Raw genomic sequence first — 26960 nt, 5'->3', positions numbered from 1 at the left:
TCCTTGTTTAGCTGACATGGACATTCTTTGGCTGGGTAGGCTCTGCACAATCCAGTCTGAAAACATGGTGATGAAGTCGGAGCACGCGCAGATTGTCAGCCAGCTGACAGCCCAGAATGAAGCTCTTCGCAACAGTTTCCGCGATCAAGTCCGGCACCTGCAAGAAGAGCACAGGAAGACTGTGGAGACCTTGCAGCAGCAGCTGTCCAAAGTAGAAACCCAGCTTTTTCAACTCAAAAGCGAGCCAAACACCAAAAGTAAGTAATCTGATACTCACTGAAGGAATAATGCTCAGCTGAGCTCACCTAGCAACTGTTTCTGTGCTTGTCGAATAAACTCCACTTAGGACTCTACTCCCCAGCTTCATTTAAGGTGAATTGCCAATTCTGTCACTGACTCAAATCTCTTATTACATAATGTCCTGTAGCAGGACAAGTTTTCCTGTCAGGATGGTAGCAGAGGGGGATTTTGGGGGGGGGGCACCTCTGCAGAGCCAAACCGTTTTGCTCTTACTACTATCAGGGGCGGACTTTGGTATTACGGCACCCTGACCTAGTCCAAAATTTCCCCCTCCTCCAGGCCTCATGCTGTGCGGAGGTGTGAGGGCTCCCACCTCCTTCCTGTAGCTGAGCAAGTGCTTGTAGGAGCTTCCCTAAAACCACCTCTGTTACTGTTTTTGTATCCAGGTGGATAGGGATTAGGTCATGGGTAGGCAAACTAAGGCCCGGGGGGCAGATCCGGCCCAATCACCTTCTAAATCCGGCCCGCGGATGGTCCAGGAATTGGCGTGTTTTTACATGAGTAGAATATGTCCTTTTATTTAAAATGCATCTCTGGGTTATTTGTGGGGCCTGCCTGGTGTTTTTACATGAGTAGAATTAGGGTTGCCAGATTCAATAGTGGACAGGACTTCTGTGCCTTTAATTGCCCTGCTCTCTTTTGAGTCTGGAAACCTTAAAGAGAAACCAGCAGACCCTTTGCTTGGAAATTAAACAAAGGGTCTGCTGGTTTCTCTTTAAGGTTTCCAGACTCAAAAGAGACGAGGGCAATTAAAGGCACAGAAGTCCTGTCCTCTGTTGAGTCTGGCAACCCTAAGTAGAATGTATGCTTTTATTTAAAATGCATCTCTGGGTTATTTGTGGGGCATAGGAATTCGTTCATTTCCCCCCCCCCCCAAAAAAAATATAGTCTGGCCCCCCACAAGGTCTGAGGGACAGTGGACCAGCCCCCTGCTGAAAAGGTTTGCTGACCCTTAGATTAGATACTCTGCTTCAGGAACGAATCAACGTTATATTGGGGCATTTCTATGTTGTACAGCAGTGTGTCTTTTGGTACTTTTAAAAAATATTGGCTGTTAACAATGTTTAGGTAATTTCCTTCCAGATGTTTTGCTTTGCTTTGTCTTGGGATTGCTTTATAATGGCTTATTTTTCCAGGTTCTGCTCCATCCAACCTACCAGCAAAGAACTTGCGAGAGCGGAGGAGCAATGACCTTCCTCTTCTCGATGTCCACGCTATAACCAGGGAGGAGGGCGAAGGAATGGAAACCACTGACACAGAGTCTGTATCTTCTGCCAGCACTTACATGCCATCATTGGAACAGCTTCTTAATACCCCTGATGCAAAATTTGGTAAGGAAGGCTTGGTCATCCATTGGTGCAGTTTCTATTTTAAACTTTTGTTTTGGGCACAATACAGAACTTTGTATGAGTTGTACAACTTTTTAATGTTGCATTGAGGTCTGTCATGCTTTCTTCATGTTTAGCCCTCTTCATGAGCCATGATGATGTGCATAGGGCCTAGGGAATGTCAAATTCAGCCTAGAGATGCACATTCTTCAAGGCCTGTTGAAGATTCTGTGTATTGTGACAGGATCCCATGGCAGCACGTTTACGAAAAACGTATGCGCATGTTCTTCATGAAACCTGGCGAACATGCACTTTCACCGGTTGCCATGCACATAACCTGTTTAACCTGCATTCCTCTTGACATATACACACCTTGCAGCCGTAAGAAATAGTAGAAGCATCAATCACATTTGAAACTGGCTTATTGTCAACCATTTTAGAAGCTCCACACTGGGAAGCAGAACTCACCAAAGAAGAGTTGGTGCAGAAGCTGAACACCACGTCGAAGAGTGCGGATCACTTAAATGGACTGCTGCGCGAATCAGAAGCCACCAACGTAATCCTCATGGAGCAAATAAAGGTTAGCAGGCATACCCTTACCAAGCTCTGGTGAACTGCATGGTGCATCAGTATTTGTTTGCAAAGTCTAAAAATCCTTCTGCGGTTATGTGAACTCAGGGCTATTCTCATTCCCACAACTTGCCAGCTTCTCCCCATCAGCTCATGGAAATACTGTCTTCCCCACCTTTGTGATCGTGAGGACTAACAAATTCTCACAGAATGGAATCTCCTATTAACAGTTTTTGGTTCTTCCGTAGGAAAAGGAGTCAGGCAATGTCAGGCAATGTGAATGAACGTAGGCTAATGGAGTGTTAAAAAGGCAGAATATGAAGTAGGAGGGAGGCCTCCCGAGAGTCTCAAAGGTCTAGGAAAATCAGGAACTGGAAATTAGCAGAATAGAATTTTGACAGCTAAGAATGTCAGTTGCCTGTCAGCGAGAACACAGTGAAATGTGAAGCAGTTGTTGGGAGGAGGGGAGGAGACTCAATCACTGTCGCCGGAGGAAAGCATTTTTACACAGTCAGTTTCCTGGTGCACAGTTCCATAAGTGATTAGAAAGAGTCGGACATGGGACACGCTTGAGTCAAGCTCTGCTTGCAAGCAGAAGCTTGAGAGCTTCAGTGACTGCTATTGACTCAGTGATGAGAAGTGTGAAATACCAAAGAGGAGAGGGACCCTCAAAAAGAGGTTGACTGTGTCCCGTATACCAACAGATACTTTTGAGACTGCTAACCCCTTTAAATTTCCTGAAGCCGGGATGTGGGGAGCCTGTGTTCATAGCTTCCTGACTGCCTATGGGAGTTCCTGCTTGCCCACAACCCCTCAAAACACTGTTGGAAGGGGATGCCACTACTAGGAGAAGCTATAGCAACTACTTTATTGGAGGCTTTCTCCAGCCTCCTCTCTCTCACCCAGATTCTCAGTGTCTTTCTTATGCTGGTTTCAGTGCATCTGAGAGCCAGTTCATGCTGCTGAGTTCCTCCTTGTGGTCTCACACGCGGGTGCATCACTACATGGGAAACGGTTAATCTGAAATAGGGTGTGCCCATGATTGCCACTGCTAGACAGCTAGACTAGTGACTGGGAGCGGCTGATGAGACCATATAACACCTGAAAGACCTACATTGGCTCCCAGTACGTTTCTGTGCACAATTCAAAGTGTTGGTACTGACCTTTAAAACGCTAAACGGCCTCGGCCCAGTATACCTAGAGGAGCAGTTCCACCCCTATCGTTTAGCCCAGACACTGAGGTCCAGCGCCGAGGGCTTTCTGGCGGTTCCTTCACTGCGAGAAGTGAGGTTGCAGGGAACCAGACAGAGGGCCTTCTCAGTAGTGGCACCTGCCCTGTGGAACACCCTCTCATCAGATATCAAGGAAATAAACAACTACAGTATCTAACTTTTTGAAGGCAGCCCTGTTTAGGAAAGTTTTTAATGTTTGATGTTTTATTGTGTTTTTAATACAGTGGTACCTTGGTTTACAACCATAATCCGTTCTGGAGGTCTGGTTGTAAACCAAAACAGGTTGTAACCCAAGGCGTACTTTCACCAGTGGGACCTCCCCCCCAAAATTGGTTGTAATAAAAAAAAAGGGTTGTAATCCAAAAAAAAGGGACACACACTTCCGGGTTTGATGTGGTTGTAATCTAAAACGGTTGCAATCCGAAGCGGTTGCAAACCAAGGTACCACTGTATATTGTTGGTAGCCACCCAAACCCATCCAGATGGGCGGAGTATAAATAATATGTTGTTGTTGTTGTTCTATTATATAGACAAACATGCAGGGGTTGTTCATTCAACCACTTTGCACAACCCAGTCTGTTTGTTTTTTATTGTGTTGGTTAGTTGCTTTTCTTAAGAAGGTAACTCAAAGCGATTTTCATTGAACCAATTACAAACAATGAAAACCTAAGAGCGCAACAATTCAAATAAAATACTAGAAAGCACTGTTAATAAAAAGGCATGTCTGGAAATCCTACCCAGCTAAGAGGCCACAGTATCCTTCAGTTCAAAGTCTAAAGGTGCAGGGTGGGGTAGAGAAATATTTGCTTCATGCCTAAAACTAAACAAGGATGGTGCCAGGCATACCACTCTGTGGAGAGCATTCCACTTGTGTTACCAGCCTCCAAACCTCCTGTGGAGGGTGCACCGAAAGAAGGGCCTCAGATGATGATCGCAAAGTTCAGGGTGGTTCATAAGGTAAGGAAAATATTCTTTCCTTTATTCACTGGTATAACAGCATATGTGATCATGTTGAAGCAATTTAGCAGTGTGAACTGGCATACGTTATATTCTGTTAAGTGTATCACGGCATGCTTTCATGCCACGTTCAGTCTTCCTGGGAACTTAGATCGGTGCAGAAGTGCCCATACCTTTTCCTTGTGCCATTTGTCTTAATGTGTCACAAGGGTGCCCTGTCGGTATCTTAAGAGATCTTTCTTTGATTTTCCTCTCTAGCTTCTTAAAAGTGAAATAAGGCGATTGGAAAGGAACCAAGAGCGAGAAAAATCCGCTGCTAATCTGGAATATCTGAAGAATGTTCTGCTCCAGTTTATTTTCCTAAAATCGGGCAGTGAAAGAGAGAGGCTTCTTCCGGTCATAGACACCATGCTGCAGCTGAGTCCAGAAGAAAAAGGAAGGCTGGTTGCGATAGCTCAGGGTACATTAAGCTTTTGTTTTTGTTTGTATTTTGCTACTGGTGTTATCAGAGGAAGGGACGTGGGACAGTTGCTGTTGGTGGCGAGCTTGCAGCAAGATAGAAATTGAAAGAAATATGGCTCTCCTCCCATCTGCAAGGACATGCATACAGTCAGAACTGCAAGGGCGCAGAGTGGCTTTATAAAATTTAAACTCCCAACATCTAAGAAACAAGTTACCAGTGACCATTTCAATGTAAACTATAACATGTAACTAGAAAATCTATGAGTCATTTTTCTTCCCAGAGCAGGTTTTTTTTGGGGGGGGTTGCATATTCAAGCAATATGCTGAACACGACTTTCAATCTGAAAATAATACTAACATGGCTATACTATACATGGCTGAGTTGGTAGAACATGAGACTCTCAGGGTAGTGGGCTGGAGCTCCACGTTGGGCAGAAGATTCCTGCATTACAGGGGGTGGGACTAGATGACCCTTGGGGACCCCTTCCAACTACAATTCTGTGATTCTACGTCTATGATTCTGTCATTCCTAGAGCCTGCAAAAAAGTGTTCCATGGCCGATTCTTGCTTAACTATACTTTTTGTACGGGTAGCTTCTGACTCAAGTCAGGTTCGAAATCCACATTTTAAGGCACAATTAATACACTGGCCATTTGAATCATGCTTTTAGTTGTGTGATTGAAAACCTGTATTGGCTCATATTTAAAGGATTGATGTGTTGTTGTTTTCTTTCGTAAGGTGAGGAAGAGAGCACATCGCAACCTTCAGGCTGGGCGTCGTACTTGCACAGCTGGTCAGGACTGCGATAAGACTTCTCGTTTGTTCAAACGTTCAGAGTTTGCGATTGCACTGGGAAGAATCTCAACACCGAAGAATGAAGTGTATATATCTGTAGCCAGGGTAGCTTGTGTCGTTTTCTCTTTTGACCATTTTAAGCAGGTAACTGATTTTTGGCTAAGGATTGTAGAAGACATGTGAACAACGAATTCTGTTTTGTTCCCCTTTACAGTCTTTGGCTACAGGTGTGTGAGGCCTTGTACATCTGTTAAGCTCTCCAGTCTGAAAGAGCTGCTCCACATTTTGTGTGTGTGTGTGTGTCTGCCTGTCTGTCTGTCTGTCTGTCTGTCTGTCTGTGTCTGCCTGTCTGTCTGTCTGTCTGTCTGTCTGGAGCTGCCCTCTCCCATTGCGTGGAGAAATACCTTCTGTACACTGGAACTCTGGTTTGGGATGTCCAACTTCAGCAGACATCTTCATTTTTTTATTTATCGGGGGGGGGAGTATCAGTAAGACTCAAGTTGACAGGTCTGACCATGTGATTTCCAGTTTTGCTGTTCAAATCACCACTTCTTTAATGACCAGCAGTATCAGAGGCATGCTTTTTCTCATCAAAGTACTTTAAGACATAGCTTATAAATTGCTTATGTCTCTCAGAAGGAAAGAGGGGGCATACAGAAATTTAAAAAAAAAATCTGGCTGTTTGCCCTACATTCAATTTATTCAATTCTAGGAATCTTGCCAAACTCATTTAGTGATTTCTCAAGCTTAATAAGGTAATATCTAGTGTTCGGGATTTTGCTGTGTGTCATATACCCTCTTGAATTGTGCATTAAAGTCATTAGCTAATGAGCATCAAGAACAAGATGCTTTAAAACGTGACATTTCAAAAACGAAACGAGAAAAACTTCATTAAATTAAGAGACAGGGAAATGCATTGTACTGATTCTTAAGTAGCCACTGACGTCACTGATTATGCTACTCACGAATTTACAGAGAGGGAAGATCCTAAAATAGGATTGAATTTGCTGAAGGTTGTGAATTCTAAATATAATTGTCAGTGGTCATCGAAGATGAGGGCTCTCTGGAAAGGGTCAGGTCTGTGTAATTTCCAGCTAGTTCTTCCAAGGAAAGATGCATTTTTACCACTTAATAAGGGGTCTATACTTCACGTTGCCTTGTACATCTGCTTAACACAATTCTAGAAGCAGTACAATTACTTTCTAAAACTAGGCTCGGTAATTGTGAGAATTTGGGTAACGTGTTCTCCCGCAGTGTTTCTACCCTTCTTCTTTTTTTGCCCTTCAAATGCTTTCAGCTATCATTAAAAACAAGGTTTCTTACAGAACAGCCATGCCAAAATTTGGGGTTCTTTTCTTGGTATGTGAGCCCTGCTTCATTATTCATCTGCTCAACCATCCACTATATGCTACAAGTCCAGTTATTCCCTCTGCTACTAATAAGTGAGAGATGAGTTGAGACTTAAATGTGCAAGGTCTGGAGAAGGTTCCTGCATAAGTTCATGTAAGTTCATTTTAAACTGCTTTGATGTCTGTGTGATGCATTCGATATTCATTGATTATGTGTCAGCTCATTCTGGCGTTACAAAGAATAGAAGCGGCTGACTCCTTGAGGTAGCTAGCTGCTTCTGTCTCAAGTGTAATTGAAGTTAAAAGAGGGCTTCCTGTTTTGTATTCCAGCCTGCAGAAAGGGAAATATGAAGGGGTTATCCGCATGGACAAAAGACCCATCCATATTTCAGTTTATTGAGCCAAGATATGGTTGCCCAAATGTTGTTGTTATGTTCTGTAAAGATAGTAACATGCATTTTCAGACAAAGGAGTAAAACAGATGAGTGCACCTGTTCTTAAAGGGTAATATGAGAACACAGCTACTCTGCTTAGCTTAAGTTATTTTACCACCTACACTGACTGCCATCTTTAATTTAGAAAGCAGTTGGACGGCCAGCTCCGTTGTTAGGCATATGATATACTCGAACCGCTTCTCACCAATAATTACACATAATTTCCATTCACTATAGCTAATTAGAAATACCTTTGCACAGCTTTAGTAACAGTCTGTTTTCAGAGCACAGCCATGCCTTATTTTTTTAAGTTTTAAATCTGTGGACGTTAATTTATTTCACCGCAGCAGTGTAAGTGGTATATCATTTCCCCCCTAATGTGAGCTCCTACAGCGATAGTTAAGAGTTGGATGTCTTGGTTTATGTTCTGCCGTGTATGTTCAGATATTTAAACTGAGCAGGAAATTGTCTCTGCATTTTCTTCACCGTTTTCACATTAGCTTGACTGAATGCTCGCTACTTATTGCAGGTAGGGATACGATTTTCAATGTTATTAACAGCTGTGACAAAACAAACTTCTCCTCTTTTTTGAAGTCATTTGAAATTCTGTTTTTATTGTTTCAGACTGTGAATAAATTATGCATATAGTTCATTATTTTTGAAAATTTCAATTGTATATTAATTAAAATGCTATACTCATGAATGTAACATACTGTTTTCCTGCTCTCAATGTAACCTTTTACTACAAAGAAAGATTGTGGAGGGTGAATGCTGATTAAAATAAGAAGTACAAAACATGACTTTTCAATGTAAATGTGTGTAGTGATTGTGTTTTTATAACCCTTATGCAGTCGTACCTTGGTTTTTGAACAGAATGCGTTCCGGAAGTCCATTCAACTTCCAAAGCATTCAGAAACCAAGGCACGGCTTCAACATCAACTTCGTTGGACTGGTCATGTTGTGCGGATGCCTGATGATTGTCTTCCAAAGCAACTACTCTATTCTGAACTTAAAAATGGAAAGCGTAATGCTGGTGGTCAACAAGAGAGGTTTAAAGACGGTCTCAAGGCAGATCTAAATAAAATGTAGTATAAACACTGACAACTGGGAAACACTAGCCTGCGAGCGCTCCAGTTGGAGAACCGCCTTTGCCAAAGGTGTCATGGGCTTTGAAGACACTCGAACTCAGGATTCAAGGGAGAAACGTGCTAAGAGGAAGGCACGCTTGGCAAACCCACACCGTGATCAACTCCTGCCCGGAAAGAAGATATTGCATTGTTGGCTGTGAGTGGGAGATAGCTGCCAAAAAGGCAGTTCCTGGGCATAGCTGCCAAGTTTTCACTTTTCTCGTGAGGAAGCCTATTCAGCATAAGGGAAAATCCCTGTAAAAAAGGGATAACTTGGCAGCTATGTTCCTGGGTACATTAGGTGTAGCTCAGTTGGTAGAGCTTGAGACTCAATCTCATGGTTGTAGGTTCAAGCCCCAAGTTGGGCAAAAGATTCCTGCATTGCAGGGGGTTGGACTACATGATCCTAGTGGTCCCTTATGATTCCATGAATTCAGCTACAGCCATGGAAGTATTATAATCTTATACAAGGCACCGATGAGGCTTTTACTAAATGCTGTCTCCAGTTTCCAGTCACCAGCGATAAATCCAGAGTACATCAGATGCAAAGAATATCAACTAGTGACTGCAGGAGCAGATAACTCATGAACTGTTCAGAGCCTAAAAAGGATTAGCTTTGTAGCTAAGAGGGAATGTAGTATTTCTACAGTTAGACCAGAGGATATAACTTGTTTGACTTGGGAGACAGTTGGGTACATAATGGTTTCAAGACAAAGATGACTTTATGAAATATGTCTTGGTATTTTCTGCTCTGGTGTGTCAGTTGTGAGCCACTGGGCAGAGGTTTCCTACCCAATTTATTCTGAATTCCTACCCATCACCAGAACATTGGAGGCTGCCATCACGGGACAACTGCATAGCATTTATTTTTGCTTCCTGTACCAGCTTGCAGCCTTGAATGAATACTCTTAAAAGCAAAAGTACTACATTGGAATAACAAAAAGTGTTTTTTTTATTTTGAGTACTGTATGAGGAATTTGCCGTGCTTTACATAGCACATGGTCAGCAAGATAGTAATGTGATTAGTTAGACACTAACCCGGCATTTAAAACAATTTGTTTTAAAATGCGAGTACAGATGGGGGGGAAGCATAGAAGACTATTTAATTACCAGGCTACTTTGGAGAATTCAATTTTCTGGGTAAACACATAATTTGAATGCATAGATCTCAGACTGTGGCATGATAAATCACATCTCTTATGTTCTGGCTATTTCTTAAGCCAGCTGGCTGAATTCAATACATAGGGTCGGTCTCTAATAAGGATCAGATAGAACCTTGGCAATGAATCAAAAAGGAAGTCGAACAGATCACTGACATAACTCTTGTCAATATACTAAATGTAATCTTGCCCTATTTTTGTATAGCCCAGGATAATAAATCATTCTTCAGTACACAGCTTTTATGAGAGCTATTTTTGGAACTCGCAGATGAGTCTGTCTGAAGAAATCAGTTTTTACATATACAATGAGACATATTATACTAAATGTAAATGATGGCATGTCGAAATTTATAGCTGATTCTCTGGAGGTTTAGGTGTTGTTTTCATGCTTTGCAAGGTTTTGCAGGAACCAGAAATGTACCAAATACATGCTGGAAATTTTTCCATATGATTAAAAGCTCTTTAAAATCAACGAGTGTGTCAATATTATATAAATGGGATGTGGATCATGCTTCAAAAGAATAGAATAAAAATCCAAAGAAATATTGGAATCGTATATTTGTGGGGACAGGAGAAAATGACCCCCCCCCTTCAGATTGGATTTTAATTTAAGCTGCAAAAGAGTTGAGGTGTCAGGACGAAGAAGAAGAAGAAGAAGAAGAAGAAGAAGAAGAAGAAGAAGAAGAAGAAGAAGAAGAAGAAGAAGAAGAAGAAGAAGAAGAAGAAGAAGAAGAAGAAGAAGAAGAAGAAGCAAACAGCTGCACAATGGATATTGTTCCCAATCTGAAAAAAAAGCCGTCAAGGGAAATTCTTAAAACTTTATTCATAAGAACTTGGGACCTATTTCTGCGACAACTCTCCTAGAAAAACTGCCCCAAGTACTTTTTATCAAATTGCATTTTTGTTACTGGGTTTTCCTATGCCTGTTTCTGTTCCTCTGTATTTGTGTAACTGTTAGGCAAAGGACCCCTGGATGGTTAAGTCCAGTCAAAGGCGACTACGGGGTGAGGTGCTCATCTCACTTTTCAGACCGAGGAAGCCATTTGTCCACAGACAACTTTCCAGGTCATGTGACCAGCATGACTAAACCGCTACCAGTGCAACAGGGCACCATGACAAGTGCCAGAGCACACGGAAACACCGTTTTCCTTCTCGCTACAGCGGTACCTATTTATCTACTTGCACTGGTGTGCTTTCAAACTGCTAGGTTGGCAGGAGCTGGGATAGAGCGATAAAGCAACGGAGGGGATTCGAACCGCCGACCTTCCATTCGGCAAGCTCAAGAGACTCAGTGTAACTGTTTGGACCTACCATTTCAACTCTGTATCTGCACCAGAAATCTGAAGGCTTCGCTGGCATCTGCATTCACTAACATTACTCCCAATAACTTTATGTCTGTGTGTCAAGATCATTACAGTGGACCCTCCGGATACAAATTAAATTTGTTCCGGGCATCCGTCTGCAACCCAAAAAGTCCATAGGCAGAGGCGCCGCTGCTGTGCATGATTGAGCGTTTCTGTGCATGCATGCACAGTGAAACCCGGAAGTATATACCGCGTTCATAACCCAAAAGTTGCATATCCAGAGTGATACATAACTAGAGAGTCCACTGTAGTTTTGAACCCTGACAGTTTTATCACATATTTTGTATTTCTCATGTTGCATTTTTCTGTTGTGAACCACTCTGGGCTCTTCAGACGAGGAGCGGTATACAAATTCAATCAATCAATGTAAGTTGTGCCATCAGCTTCCCCTGGTATAGGTCCCTTTGTGAACGAGTGGCTTGGTTTCAGCTGAACCTTGCATAAATGCTAAGCTTGAGTGAGCAAGAGCTCAGGCCTGACCTAGCCTGTGCATGCCCTACTAGGAGGCACAGAAGACTCAAACTGCAACACCCATCGCAAAGGCATGCAATTGGCACGCTTCTGGTGCAGCAGGGGAACTCCATGTGTGGTGCAGCTCCCGGAGGCTGATGGGAAATAGCCCTCGGGAGTCCTGTTGTTTGTGTACCAATCTCTGCATACAGGGTTGAGGGAACAACAACAAAAAAAAATTCCTTCCAGTATCACCTTAGAGACCAACTAAGTTTGTTATTGGTATGAGCTTTCGTGTGCATGCACACTTCTTCAGATACAAAGAAGTCATGCACACAAGAGTACAAAACAGTTTTAACTTGTAAATAATGCATACAGGAGCCTTTTGTGTGTTCACACAGAGGAAAGCAAAACCTTAAAATATGCCGGTCCCATTTTAAAGATTAACAAGTCCCTAGGCAAATAGGCACAAAACCCAGTAGAGGGGAAAGAAAGGCTGGGAGGGGGAAGAACTTCACCCTCCTCGCCTTATGCTGAATGTCTCACATTTTGACCCTGCCATCACCAATCTTTGTTCTTTGATGCCATCTCCATCTTCTGTTCTCCTGAACAGGAGAATTGGTGTCAGCCTGTATCTTTACACTTTGCCTGGCATCTCCTCTTATTGCCCCAAATATTAGCTAAATTTGACCATTTAGGAAGTCAAGAATTCATAGCGCTATTAAGGAGACGTGCTGGCTGAGGGGCTGTGGGATATGGTGGAAGCCCCCCGTGTTGCTTGCTGGTGGGACACCACTGCCATGAAAGAGATGCCAGTGGACCACTGCTGGTACATCTGCTATGATGGTGAAAATGTGCCAATGGGATGGCCAAAGTGGGGTGGGACAGCACAGCACAGGGGAGCCCATGATGCAGGAAGGCTTGCTGGGTTGCAACATGGGAGAACACAAAATACTCCCAAAATACTCCATGTCCCCTGTGTTTCCTGTCTGTTGTTGTGGCTGAGTGGATAGGGAATTGCTTCATACAGTATTTACAGTGCGGGTTTGAGTCCTGGGTGCTTCCTCTCTCCTCGTCACATGGCTGTTTTTTGGACAGGCATGCAAAAGGTGAAAGAGGCCATTTCCTCCTTTTCCCTTGAGGCTGGAACTTGTATCTCCTACTTCCCAATACTAGGCCCTGTTTACACAGCAAAAAAAGCATTAGGGATTCTGCCAAGAAAACTGCCTAAATCACTGCAAAGGCTGGTTTAGGAAGCTGTGAATGCATTTATCCCCAAACTAAGAAATGCAAATTAATTTGTTTTGTGTTCTGGGAAAATGCAGTTCTTCCTCCAGGGAGCAAATTCATTATTGTTGCAATTTCTATGCAGTAAGTATCTTACGGTGTTCTGTGATAGTTTTAAAAATCTGGATTCTTTTCCCCATTTTTTAAAGTATTGTTCTTGTTTTGACGTGGTTTAAGTATGGATTTTATGTTTTTATATTTCTATCCCACCTCCAACAATTTAATGTACTAAATGAAGAAATAAATGTAAAACATTTTGTTGCAGGAGTCATGCATATCCATTTGACATTAGCACGTGATTAGAGTGATGAGTGATTCAACTCCCTGACCAGATATCTTTCAGCATTTTTTGACAGGGCATCTGACTTTCCAAATTGTGCCAGGAAGTTTTCAGGCTCTGCAATCAGTGCTGCATATTTTATATTAATCTTGCTAAAAGCTTCATTTTTAGTAAAAATGTGAGCACTTGCCAGAACACTACACAGTTCAGGTCAGGTCATCTTTTTATTCCAATTCCATACTGAGTCTGAAGGTAATCTAGTCCAATCCCTGCAATGTGGGAATTTCAACAAGAGGTTCCCCATTCAATTTGAAACCATATTAGACCCTGCTTAGCTTTGCAAATGTACAGCAGTTTTATTGCTGCACTACTGGTCGCAAAACATACACAGGTCACCCACTATTTATCCTCCCAATATTTAAAAAAATGCAAAAATGATTACCACATGTAAAAAAAAAAAAAGAGACCCACTGATGCTTGCTTGCACTGTTTCGCAATCTCTTTCTTAGCAAAGTCACAAAACACCTTGTGTCGTACCTTGGATCCCGAATGCCTTGCGAGTTGAACATTTTGGCTCCTGGACGCCGCAAAGCGAGTGTTCCAGTTTGCAAATGTTCTTTGGAACCCGAACATCTGATGGGGCGCCCACGGCTTCCGATTGGCTGCAGGAGCTTCCTGCAGCCAATTGGAAGCTGCGCCTTGGTTTCCGAATGTTTTTGAAGTCTAACGGGCTTCCGGAACAGATTCCGTTCGACTTCCAAGGTACCAGTGTAAAGAAAAGGAAGCTGCTTATTGCTTCTTGGCCTTTGGGAAACAGCTCTGTGCATGTTCTGAACCAATGCATGTTCTTCAAAGGCTAATGCTACCACACAGGGATGCTCCTGAAGCAGTCTTGACTCCTCCCACATCTGTTATATGCTAGACAGACTTCATAACAGCAGATGGAGTAAGAGATTTCCTCTTAGGGTTGACATTCTGGCATTCCAATCAGTCACATGGTTTTTCGGCTAGGACACACAAAGGGGATCTCTTTGCTGTAGCTAACATTTGGGTTAGGACTGGCTGAGTGGTGCAGGGAGCCGATTCGCTGGAGGAGAGAATGACAAAAAGTCTTCTGTAAATCCAAGCATAAAATGTGGAGGGGACAAGAAAGAGCACGTGGCTTTGAGATTTTGAGAACAATTTTTAAAAACTGCATTATGTTTTCAGAAGGTGGGCTGGAGCCCTGTAATCCAGCCTCCACTGGGGTCAAGTCTTCTCACAGTTAACAGGTCCAAAACCCAAACAGAGTCCAGAATGAATGTGTGAATAATCTGAGCAAGCAACTGTCAGAATTTCTGCTGTCTTTGAAACACAGCTAAGAGGTAGGAAATGTGAACTGTAAAAGCAGCGCGTGGGGGTCATTCTCCAAGGTCTAGAGCAGTGGATCCCAAACTTTTCGGGCCGCTGCCCCCCTGGTTCCATAAACCGTATAAAAAGCATTATTCAGAGTAGTGGTTTGCATGACCCATTAAGGGGGATAACAACACAATAAAACTCAAAATAATAACAAAGAATAATTGCACATTTACTCAAAATCCATTTAAAACTAGTTTAATTCAATGCTTTTTCTAAAAAAAATGTTTAGGGGTATTCTTATTTTGACTCAAGAAAACCACCGTTTTATAGTTCAAACTGGGAAAAATAAATACAGTAAATGGATGAAAGTACAAAGATTCACAAAACGTTTAGGGGTATGCGTCCCGTGTCCCCCAGACAAAAGCACTGGTTTAATTAAGTAACAAAACTGATGCACTGTCTAGTGATGCCAGCTTTTTAAAGTTTGGTACCGGTAGTTATTTACATCTCCAGCGCCCCCTTGCCTTGCCCTCCTAGGTTATCCCACCCCCACAAGAGATAGTACCGCCCACTTTGGGTAACACTGGACTAGAGAATTGATGGTCACAAGGGGAGGCTACAAACAGAACAGGGCTCAGGGGGGGTCAAGCAGTTGAGGAAAGCGTGCCCTTGAAGCGAGGGTCCTGAGAAAAAAGTGGGGAGCGGGGGAGATTAGGACCAACCCACACAAGGGGAGGCGACCGCTTCAGGCGGCAGAATCCACAGGGGCAGCGTCATGCCGATGTAGATATCCCCCCCGCGCGCCTTGTTTCTGATTTAAATTTCCCCTCACCTTTTCTTCCCTGGCAGGAAGCCATTCTGGGGTCCGCCTCAGGTGTCCAAATGTATTGGGCCGGCCCTTGGGGGGGCGGGCGAGCAAAGTAATTGTTCTGCTGAGCGCTTTTTTGTGTGTGGCCCCTTTCCAAAGCCATTCACCTCTCCCGTTTCTAAAAACAACTTATGGACCACACGGCGACTTCCAGCTGTTGCCCGTTGGCCAGTGCGCTTGCTTTTTTATACATATAAAAAGCACACTGCTTAAAAAAGGGGGGGGGGTCACATTGCGAAAGAAACGGGGCTTTTGGAATAGGAGCCACTGGAGAGCCGGAAGCCCTAGTGGGGCCGAGCGAGCCCGCCCGCGAGCCACCCCCGGCGCGCACCTCTCCCTCTCCTTCCCCGCGGGAGGAAGAGGCGGCGGCGGAGGGGGCTGGAGCAAAGGGTGCTTGGGCCGGTGACGCGCCATTGCCGCCGCCGCCGCCGCCTGCCTGGCTCTCTCGCTCCCTCCCTTTCCCCCCTCGTGGCCTTCCTGTGCTGCCTTGCGGGGGCGGCCCCGCCTGCAGCTGCTGCTGCTGCGCGGAACTCGCCTGCGAGAAGAAGGCAAAGAGCGGAGCGGAGAGACGCGGCGGCGCGCTTTCTGCGAGGTTCGCTGAGTCGGGGACTCCCCTGCCTCCTCGCCGCCGCGATGCTGGGGGTGGCGGCCGGCGTGACGAACAGGTAAGCCGCCGCTGACAGCGAGCGAGCCACAGCCCGGGCTCTTCCCCATTCATTGCAAAAGGACTCGGCTGGGGGGCTCCGTGCGCCCTGCCTGCCCAGTTTCCTTCCCGCTCTGCCTCCTGCCTGCTCTCCCCGAACAACTTCCCCGCAGTCAGGCAAAAGGCATCCCCGCAGGCAGGAAGGAAGCCGGGGATGAGCCCGCCGCGCCCTCCTGCAGCAGCAGCAGCAGCGGCGTCGAGAACGGGACTGTGCGCTCTCTCCAGAGGGCGCGCCGAGGTTGCGGTGGCGGCGGGCTGGCTGGCGCGATTTAAGGGACGGGAACTGGTCGAGGGGGGAGGGGGAGCCACGCGGAAAGAGATGCGGGGTGGGGTGGGGTGGAGAAGAGGGGCTGCCTGGGAAAGAAGCTGCCTGGACTTCAGCGCATCTGGAAGGGAGCAAGCAGGGAAGAGAGTTCTGTTTTGTTTCTGGGCGCAAGGGATCATGGAGGAATGGCGGGATGTTGCAAACTGTGGGGCTGGCAGAACTTTTCCGCGCCGCAGTTGCAGCAGGCGAGTGGAGGTGGGGGGGAAGGGTGGGGACGCTTTTGCATTCGATGAAGGAGCCTCTCGTTGGTCACAAGGGGTGGAGCGGGGACTTTATAAAGTTGAAAAGGAGTTCGGTTAAGGTAGCCTTATCCTGGAAAGTGAGGCGAGGCTTTTCTGGGCTTGTTCTCCCCTCTCCAAATTCTGCACGGCCGGCCACGGATTGCAAGGCGACATCATTGAAGGCAGCCTTGCAAGCAAGTCCCTTAAAACAAGGACTAGCCTGCAGAAGATAGGAGTGCCTGGCATGCTCTGGTCCATGGGGTCACGAAGAGTCGGACACGACTAAACAACAACAACAAAGCCTGCAGAACTTTTTATCTGCTCACCTAAGCTAGGTGATGATGGTCACGTGATTAGACTTGGAGCAAAGGAAGAAAGGAGGATATCTGACATGACATTCCATCACAGACCTTCAGATTAGGGTTGGTGAACAACTGCACACTCAACACTCAGCTTATCTGGGTGCTTTACAAATTTACCTTAAATGATACATATATTTTCCCAAATGCATATTTGTGACACTGAAATAATAAGTCCCAACTGCTTAGGTGTACGTCCAGCCTTGAAGAGTGCCTCAAATAGAGTGCATCTCCCACATAGATAATCATCTACTTCCAATATTTTTATTTTGTTTATTACATCCCATCCTGCCAAATTTCATTGGCTGTTTGTCTACAGAATAAAATACAAGTAATAAGCCACAAAACAGCCAAAACATAAAACTTTCCCTGCTTTCTGGTTAGGGTGGAGGCAGTGCCTTTTCAGGCAAGTGTATTTACAAGCCTGTTTTTCTGCATGTTGCTGCTAATAAGTGGAGAGTTTCACAAAGGGCTTTCTTGTGGAACTGTGGCATCTATTCCTTGAAATGTTCTGAAACAAGTGGGGTCTGTTGGAGCTTGTGGGAGAGTTCATGGCTTGGTTGCTCTTTAAAATAAGGTCACCCTCACCCAGCAGACAGAGACCTCTGACAATTGGTTCCCATTCCGCTTCCTCACATTTTGTGTAGCACTCATGTTTGCTGTGGGCACACTGTCAGAAACATCGGTGCTCCCTGCAGCAAATGTGCAACTTGTTAATGCCCACTGTATGCTCTTAAAACATTTGTATGTGTGCATCATAGAGTCGTGGCCCACCCAATCAGGTCTCCTAAGCACTGGTGCCCAAGTTGTTTTAATAGTTTTGCACCGTGAAAGTGCGTACGACACGTCTCCCTTTCCTCACAAAGTTTACACTTCTGGAAGAAGCTGAAAGGATTGCATACTTTGTGCATTTCTGGATTCCGAAGTTCCCAGGATCCTAAGTAACAGCATGTCCTCTTCTGGAGATGTCATCTGGTCAGGATACTTACCCATAACATCTGTTCCTGCAAATAATAATAATAACCACAGCTGCTTGTGGTGGGTGATGAAACTCTAGACTGCATGGATAGGGTGTGAAATGCCAACTATACAGCCTGAAGTTTTCAATTCCCACTTTTGCCATTGCTCTTCGCACATGCTCCGGGATTTACACACTAACTGGGTTGTTGCCGGTACAGATGATTACAAAGTGCATTCTGTCTTGGTTCTGGCCTTCAGGGCATAATCCAAGATTCTAATTCTTGGATCCTACCAAATTCTAAACAGCTTTGGCCTCCTCCCCTAGGGACTATAATCTATAGTCTTAAAAGATTGGGGATCACTCCATAAACACATACCGTAATTACATAATATTTGCATGTGCAAATATGTACCTATAGATGCAGGTTTAGAATTTAAATCTCAAAGGAGGCAAGCCAATCAATTTCTCATCCAAATCAGTATGGTTACATTCTTAAATTAGTTTGCAACCTACCGCAGGTCAGCCCAAATCAGTAACCTTCCATTGAAACCCTCAGTTCATTTCCTAACAGATCTTACTCCAAATCAGTTGTCCTTCAGTTATCCCCATTCATTACTCTTAAGCTATGGTTACCTTCAATTAACTTGTACCTTCAAATTAATATCCTATCAGTAACCCCAATTCAACCTCCCTCAATTACATTTCACTCAAATACATGTTATGTCAGGTGATCCTTTTCTTATTGCTTGCTGAGGTTGAAATCAAACGGTGTGGCAAAGGAATGCCCCTCAAAGCACCAATGATTAGCTGATGCTTCAGTCATATGAAGCCCCTTGAAAAGTGCTCTGCAAGACCCAATGACCACCTGACACATTAACCCCATGCTCTTGTAATGCTGCATGGTTCAGGTGCATAACAGGGAGGTGGGGAGTATGCAATTCCATAGCCTTCTCTTGATCTCTTAACGGTGGTCAAAATATTGCCCTTGTTATTTTGGCAATAGCCTACTGAATGGGAGACGCTGACTCCAGGGGCAATAATCTCAGTTTTGTAACCCCAGAAGCTTGCTGTGGAATGAAAACATTTACTGAAAGGAGAAAGACAGGATCTTCCCAAATATTGTCCTTGGGAAATATTGGTGGACTAACTTGGTTCATTTTCAGAGTGTGAATGACCACTGTATTTGGTATTGGCAAGACATTTCCATCCTAGTCAAATTGCTTACTCTGGACATGCGAGCTTGTTTCATTGCTGGAGGCATCAGTGACTATTGCTATTGCATAGCACACCTACCATAGCATTTATTTATTTTTTTGCTCTGATTGAACTGTTGGTGAATGATTCAACATCTTGGATGTGCCAGGATAAGTAAGCTAGATTGCTTTTTGGTCCTCTATCATTCTTGCAACAGGAACATAGGGAGCTGCCTCGGATTCACACAATTGTAAAGTTCGAAGGGACTACGAGGATCATCAACCCCAAACTCCTACAACACAGGAATCTTTTGCCCAACGTGGGGCTCGAACACACGACCCTAAGAGTCTCATGATGTACCCAACTGAGCTGTCCTGGCCACCTTAGCCACCTTCTATGGAGTCAGTCACACCACTGGTCCGTCTTGCTCAGTGTTGTCGGTACTGACTGGCAACTGCTCTCCAGGGTTTCGGACAGCAGGCTCTCCCAGACCCCTTACCTGGAGATGTTGAGAATTGAATCGGGGGGGGGGGGGGGCTTCTGCATGCAAGTAGATGATTTATATTACTAATCTATAGTCATATCCCTGTAATTCCTGGTGGAATTGCATTTCTGTAAGTGCGAGTACAATGGTGCTATACCAGAGCTGTGTAAGCATTCCTATAAAGTGATAGTAAAGGTTAATGAGCCAGAGCCTGGGACACAGTGATTCATTCATTCACTCCAGCAGTATTCTAAATTGCATCCTTCACTACTCGTAGAAGCTTCTGGCTTTGTTGTGCTTGCTTTCTTGTGGGGAGAAAATCTGGCAAACGGGTACTAGGCACATGTTTTGAATGTGAATTGATTTGTTTAGAAATCGCTGTCCCTTGAACTGTCCAGTTGAGTCCAGACTTACTTCTGTTAAAGTTAGATAGACTCATATGGGGTGGGGGACTGTGGTTCTGTGGCCCAATAAGCTAAACGCACTAGCTTTGTGTGGCTCAACCTGGTAAAGCAGGGGTGGGGAAACCGATTTCAGCCAGAGGGCCACATTGCCCTTTGGGCAGCCTTATAGGGGCCACATGCCAGCTCCAGGGGCAAAAAGCGAGTGGATTTTATCTTTGTACAGGAGGCGAGTTTCTACGCAAAGTCACATGCCCCTCAGCACAGTGGGTCAGTACATCTTGCTGTTAACCAGAAGGTTGGTGGTTCAAGCCCAACCAGGGATGCCTCTGGGCCGGATTCCTGCATTGCAGGGGGTTGGACTAGATGACCCTTGAGGTACCTCCCAACCCTACAATTCCTCTATGATTCTAAGTCATATTCTGTCTGTAGAATTTCAGAGGACGAGCTTCACTTGTGCAGACTGGTTGTGTGTGATGTGTTCAGAATCCTGTGCAACAATGTTCTTTGGTAAACACTCAGAACAGGCTATAATAAAGATATCTCAAAGAAAGGAGGTTGCGTGCCGCCTTGTCTAACATGCAGTTAACAGGAATTGCATGTATGCTTGCCAGTTGCCAAGCCTTTCGCCTCAGTTCTTTGTCGGTTGTTTGTTTCACTTGAATTGAAAGTTGGGGGCAGTGTAGGATGCCTCAAAGTGCGCAGCCAGCTTCAGTCCACCAGGGTCATGTTGGGACCGTGAGAATGACCAGAAAGGGGGAGTGGGAATTCCTTGTCACTGATGTTGGAGCTAAACATTTATCCCCCGCTCCCCTCCCCAATTGGAGAACAGGCCAGTCCTCATGAATACAGTGGTTGTGAATTCAGGCAATGTGAACTCAATGGGTGGGAGAGCTATTGTCCATTTGCTGGGAAAAAATAGAAGCTGTGGTTTTATTTTATTTTAAGAATGGAACTAGGAATATCTCCTAAGGAATTACCTTCTCAGAGCTGTAGTTCCTGGCCAGTTCAGATGGCAACACCTGAGAGTTGGCCATTCTATGTTTGGATATGAGATGGTATGGCCAATTTATGTGGTAATTTACCTGAGTGGGTGGCATCTGAAGCTGCTGTCACTACTTTGGCTACCCTGGCCCTGAGGCAACATGCAGACCATTCAATATAGTATAAAGTTCCCCTATCCAAATCAGTGCATATAGGGTGAAGGCAAGAAGATAACATTCCAAAATAATGAGTTCTATAGAATCTTCAAGAATAACACACGTATTGCGATTTTCCTGTCGTGGTTTCAACACTCACGTGTGTCCCCCACCCCTGCCCCACAATGGATCTTGTCTGTTTTTATGAATTACAGTCTTAACTTGGTTCCCGAACACATTGCGAGTCAAATGTTTTGACTCCTGGACGCCACAAACCTGGAAATGAGTGTTCTGGTTTGCAAACGTTCTTTGGAAGCCGAATGCCCAACGTGGCTTCCGATTGGCTGCAGGAGCTTCCTGCAGCCAATCAAAGCCGCACCTTGGTTTTGGAAGCCGAACGGACTTCCAAAACGGACTCCGTTCAACTCCCGAGGTACCACTGTACTTTGATTAGACTCTAAACTTACATGTTTTTGATCTGTTATTATTGAGATATTTATACATGAACAGTCGTTTTCTTATGATCGCAGTTCTCAAAAGTACCTTTGGCGGGGAAGATACCAGATAATATTTGTCTCTAGTACCTTTCCTAGGCATGGAGAACCTTAACACTGATTCAGATGTTGATTATTGACGAAGTAAGAATCCCCCTGGCAGTGAACCAAGTCAGTTAATAATGTTTGTGGGATAGCATATTTGAATGCATCTTCCTGAATGGGCGAGGTTAGCACATCAAAGGAGAAAGCTGGACCAAAAGCTTTTCTACCTTGGTGGCCTAAGTTCATTCACACAAAGAGATTTTAATGTGCAGCGCCTTCACACTTGCGATCCTAACATGCATGTTGGAGATGAAGCCTGATGCCCATGTTTCATTTCTCGGTCCCTGGAACCGGCTGTTGCTTAAAACCTTCCCTGCAAGAAACGATTGCACTTTTCTTAAATGTAGTGTTACTATATTGCCTAATTGGAAGGATGAAATATGGAGTCCCGATCAGAAACTGTAACCCCGAGACGCCCCAAAATTGAAAAATCTAGAATTGTAAGTCAAATACAAAGGCTAGCTCATCATTGCTGAGTTGTGGTATGCAGCACTGGAGAATAGGTAAATACCGGTAATGGATTTGCGGTTAGACGTAGCCAAAAGGAAGCCAGTAATAAAACAGTCTAATTGGTAACACATGGCACCCACATACCTGAGAGCTTTCCAGTTCTGATGCACATCTATAATGGACCTGTAGTAGATAATTTTCCTCCATATGGAAGATCTCTAAATATTTCGTATGGATCTATTGTGTAGTGTTTATATATATATAAGAAGAATTGCTGTGTCTCAGCCAATATAGCTATTGCGTTGGAAGGACACCAGAGAAGCTTCCAGAGCAGTTGAGAAGGATATCCCTGCATGTTAGAATAGCAAATATTAACACTGAAGTCTTGCTGATAGTTGGCTGCAGCCACTATTGTTTTAAATGATGAAGTGGAAGTTCTTTATTTGGGGCTTGAAAAAGGATTTGTGAGTAGTGAAGCATTAGCTGAGATTGGATCTCTGCAACCTGGCATTTGCAGAGGAATTTGTTTTAAAACAGCACTTTCATTCTTTATGTGCTTGTGCTTCGTTTCTTGATTACCTCATGCTTGTCTGGTTTACACCATTTATGGTGATTATTGGAAAGCAGTTGCAAGACTTGTTTGCAGCTTACTGATTGGAGGGTGAGGGTGTGTGTGTGTGTGTGTGTGTGTGTGTGTGTGTGTGTGTTGCACACAGCTGGTGGGCAGAGATTGTATGCACTCATCCCTTGTTAACCTTGCTTCTTCTCTCTTTGCTGTATGCCCCTGACTAATGATCTCTGGATTGTAAACTCCTTGGGGCAGGGATCTATCTCCCTTCATGTAAGTTGAAAATAGCATTGCCAATGACCAAATTAATGGGATGTTCCCATAATGCTTTCCCAGCTTGTTGGAAGTCAAGTTTGGGGAAAGGGGAGAGAAATAGATTCGGCTTTTATGTCTGTAAGACCAGGTTTGCCACTTGCTTGCCCCCTTGAGCAACAGTTTTGACCACCCCACCCCCCGTTTAGCTATACAGTGGTACCTCGGTTTATGAACACAATTGGTTCTGGAAGTCTGTTCATAAACTGAAGCGTTCATAAACTGAAGCAAACTTTCCCATTGAAAGTAATGGAAAGTGGATTAATCTGTTCCAGACGGTCCGCGGGGTACTTAAACTGAAGCATTCGTAAACTGAAGCGAACTTTCCCATTGAAAGTAATGGAAAGTGGATTAATCCGTTCCAGATGGGTCCGCGGAGTACTTAAACTGAAGCGTTCATAAACTGAAGCATGGGTGTATTTGGTTCCGAAAGTCTGTTCATAAACTGAAGCGTTCATAAACTGAAGCGAACTTTCCCATTGAAAGTAATGGAAAATGAATTAATCCGTTCCAGATGGGTCCGCGGTGTTCATAAACCGAAAATTCATAAACTGAGGTGTTCATAAACCGAGGTTCCACTGTATGTAGGAATACAGTACAATGTTGCCTCCATTTTAATTGAATTGTACTTGCAAGAGGGTGTTGGGGAGATCAATATATTGTTGCTACCACTCAGAAGATGGATAAACATTGTGGCTGAGAGCTTCCCCTTTGTGTTTGTGGTGCTCTTGGGAACAATTGCCGTTTACACAGACACATTACCATACACTTAAAGCTAAGCTGAGATACGGGAAGAACAGTACTTTGTTCAAGGCTCAAGCTGCATGGTGATGTTTTTCTAAGATGCTTTTAAAAATTTTATTTCTCTTAGGCTTAACCCCACCCCACCCCACCCCCATGAGCTCTAAAGTTTGTAGAGTATATTGTCAGAAGAGTGTTAAACAGTTGGTGATTTTAGTGCCAATCTGTAGAGTTGGAACAATTCGCTCCAGTTCATTCCAGCATATTTGCCTCCTGTATTCAAGATTTAACTGTGTACTCAGATGCACTTAATCTGTGTTCAGGACCGTATCCAGGATCCTTTTTACCGGTTTGGTAAGTGAGAAACCCGGTTAGTTTTCACCAGATCACAGCTAATGTAAGAACATGCGCTGCTTAACTTTAGCTAAAGCAGGAACAGTGAATTCGCTCCGGGGAGGGGACAAACTGTGGGGAGGACACAGGCAAATCCAGTGGCTGGCTTCTGCTTTCTTATTCAGAATTAAGAGATTAGCCACTGTGTGCCTGTGCTGGCCATTGCAGTAGTGGATCAATAGGTTGTGGGTGGGGTTGTTTTTTTTGTTTTGGTGCTGTAGCCTTTTTTTAAAAAATGCAAATTGTTCTTAAGATATATTGAAAAGATAGGTAGCCATAAAGAACTTCATTTTGAAATTTAACTCGCTGTTCCTGAGTCGCTGTGCAAAACTGGTTCCTTTCTAGTCCGCTGCGATTCCTCCTATCGCCCAAACACGCAGCAACTAAACAAGAACTTCTTAGCTGCAGGCTTTGCTCATTTTCAGCTCTTAAACCTCATGCAAATAGTTGATGTGGCAGCATCTCAGCATGGTGTGGCTTGTGACTAATGGGGGCGAGGTGATGGCGGACCTCTTGCAGACTTCCTCTTCGAAGTAGATATGTCATTTGCTAGGGTGGTGCTAGTTGCTATGGGTCTTCAGTGTTTTTATGTTTTAAAAGGAGAAGTACAAGAAGCGTTCTCTGCCCTAGAAGAACCCATTAGTGCAGGAATGAGTTATGCTTACTTAGTGATAAGAGATACCTCCTGCACTCATAGAGGCCGTATCTTTTTGTTATTACTTAACCTGTTTCACAGCTGAAGTGGTAGCCCTGTGTCAAGACTATACCACTTCAGCCCCCTTGAATGCTTCTCCGTGCAACAAGAATTGCACACAGCGAAAGCTAAGCTAGAGCTCTTCTTCCTGACACCTAGTTAACAGGTAGGTAGCTGTGTTGGTCTGACATAGTCGAAACAAAAAATAAAAAATAAAAAAAATCCTTCCAGTATCACCTTAGAGACCAACTAAGTTTGTCATAGGTATGAGCTTTCGTGTGCATGAGCGTTCGTGTGCATGGTATCTGAAGAAGTGTGCATGCACACGAAAGCTCATACCTATGACAAACTTAGTTGGTCTCTAAGGTGCTACTGGAAGGAATTTTTATTTTATTTTTTGTTCCTGACACCTAGTTTTCTCTGGAAGATTTTCCTCTTTTGAATGTGCGCTCAGTCAATGTGAACTCTTGCCTGAATTGGTATGCCCAGATACATCTTCAGTTTGATGAAAACCAAGCTGGAGAGAGGTTTGGGGAATATGCCTAGGCTTAAGAACTACAGAGTTTGCAGCTCAAGAAGCTGGAAACTGTATGTTTTGATCTCCTGATCTCCAAAATGGTTTTTGCCACCGGTGTGGTGTCAGTTGCTGCTTAACTCTACTTTTATCGGAGACATTCTCTCTGTCCTCTGACTCTGCAAGGAAAGCTGTTTCATATTTAAATATAAGGATTCTAAGAACATGTTGTCTTTCTCCACCCTCTTCATTCAAGAATTCCTTCCATTGCTACTGTCCAGGGCCTGTTGCTAATACAATGCCAAAAAGAAGGGAGCAGCAAAATAGGACCACTCCTTCCTTTTTCTGTTGGTTGTTCTTAAGTATTCCTCTTCAGCAAATTCCAGAGTGGGTGTTCCCTTCAGGAATGGGTTTTCTCTTTCTTCCAGTACTAGAAGAGATTTTTATACAGTGCCAACAGCCCTGGCTGCCTTCTGAAACACATTGCTGTCCTGAAACTGATCATGGGCAACACTAGTAGGAGCAAACAGACTCATGGCTGACTGGCTTTAATTTATTTCCAAATTCCAGACTATGTGATAATGATAGAAACAGATTTTGTTTGCTGCTGCTATTTGGTGTCAGGTGTTTCTCTTTTAAAACAAATAGATCACATGAAGCCATCTGGCATTATAGGTTTTGCGCAAGGCTCCCCAGAATTACTTGCTGTGAAAATTCTAAGTCTTGGGCTTTTGTGACAGCATCATTCCACAGAAACTGGACCTCTCTGGAGCTTTAGAGATGAAGCTGAGAGTTGCTAGTAAGTTTAGCCTCATTGCATGCACACCCTGCAAGCAGACAAGATACCCACCTGCATCTGAGCAAAGAGCTTAGCACTTATGTTCTCATCCTGCATTGTTGCAGGACAGGGGTTTTTCCATTTGGATAAACCTAAGTTTTCATTTCATACGTTTATCTGGGGCCTGCACAATGTACCAGCCCGCCGGCAAAACATGGCAACCCAACAGGGTCTTTCCTGTTTATACTGTCTGCCTAGGGCTGCAAAAAGCAGCTGCTGTAATATCATAATACTCTGGTTGTAGTTTGCATTTGACTTGGCAGGTTGCAAGTCTGCAGGCCTGATTTATCTGCCTGCAGCTCATTTTAAGGATTATCTCTTTGGAAGACACTTTGCAATTCTTCCAGGTGTCCTCATAGCCCTTCTCCACTGCCCAGAGGTGCCACATCACTTTGAAAACAAGTCATCTTTTGATTTTGACAAAAAGAATGTTAGTTTGTGTGACGAAGCTGGGAAAGTATCCCTTCATCACTCCCCTTTTTTAAAAATTGGGATGCTTACAGTTCCTTCTCTTCATCTCCCAATCGGGAAAGTTGCTATGCAGAGCATCAGACTACTTGTCTGCTTTTAGGCGAATGTGCACTGTCAGTTAGATAGAATTTGAAAGAAATCCAAGCTACCAAATTGCTGCTTGGGTTAGTGCCATGTGTTTGTTTTTTAAATTTCTACCTGCATATCTTGGAAGTACAAAGACACACTGAACGCAAAAGAGGTGGTATCTCCTTAAGAGGTTAACCACTGTAAAACATTTCTTGCATTTTTT

General features: G+C 44.1%; 2 protein-coding genes and 1 long non-coding RNA gene across 4 annotated transcripts in view; 2 read left to right on the top strand and 1 right to left on the bottom strand.

Moving 5' to 3' along the window:
* GCC2 (GRIP and coiled-coil domain containing 2) overlaps positions 1-8227 on the top strand; it is a 32839-nt gene extending 24612 nt beyond the window's left edge. Inside the window, exons 19-23 of the mRNA XM_035114839.3 lie at positions 40-257; positions 1437-1631; positions 2069-2208; positions 4646-4847; positions 5588-8227. Coding sequence (XP_034970730.3) covers positions 40-257; positions 1437-1631; positions 2069-2208; positions 4646-4847; positions 5588-5658 — 826 coding nt within the window. The 3' untranslated portion in view covers positions 5659-8227. The remainder of the gene's footprint in view (positions 1-39; positions 258-1436; positions 1632-2068; positions 2209-4645; positions 4848-5587) is intronic.
* LOC148685875 (uncharacterized) lies at positions 19-15408 on the bottom strand. The gene is made up of 3 exons (XR_015949487.1): positions 15266-15408; positions 13286-13364; positions 19-157 (listed from the first exon to the last, which is right to left on the bottom strand). It is a non-coding gene; the product is annotated as an uncharacterized LOC148685875 (long non-coding RNA).
* A 406-nt stretch (positions 15409-15814) lies between these two features.
* Positions 15815-26960, top strand: part of LIMS1 (LIM zinc finger domain containing 1) — a 69419-nt gene continuing 58273 nt past the window's right edge. For both annotated transcript variants that reach the window (XR_004692558.3, XM_088667578.1), the window contains exon 1: positions 15815-15966. Coding sequence is in view for 1 of the 2 variants with exons in the window: in XM_088667578.1 (XP_088523704.1) it covers positions 15935-15966 (32 nt within the window). In the remaining variant the exon portion in view is untranslated. The remainder of the gene's footprint in view (positions 15967-26960) is intronic.

This window comes from Zootoca vivipara, chromosome 4, assembly GCF_965207765.1.
Source record: "Zootoca vivipara chromosome 4, rZooViv2.hap1.1, whole genome shotgun sequence".
NCBI classification, from domain to species: domain Eukaryota; kingdom Metazoa; phylum Chordata; class Lepidosauria; order Squamata; family Lacertidae; genus Zootoca; species Zootoca vivipara.
The sequence above is the reverse complement of the archived record's forward strand: the minus strand, read 5'-3'. Positions and strand labels throughout refer to the sequence as shown.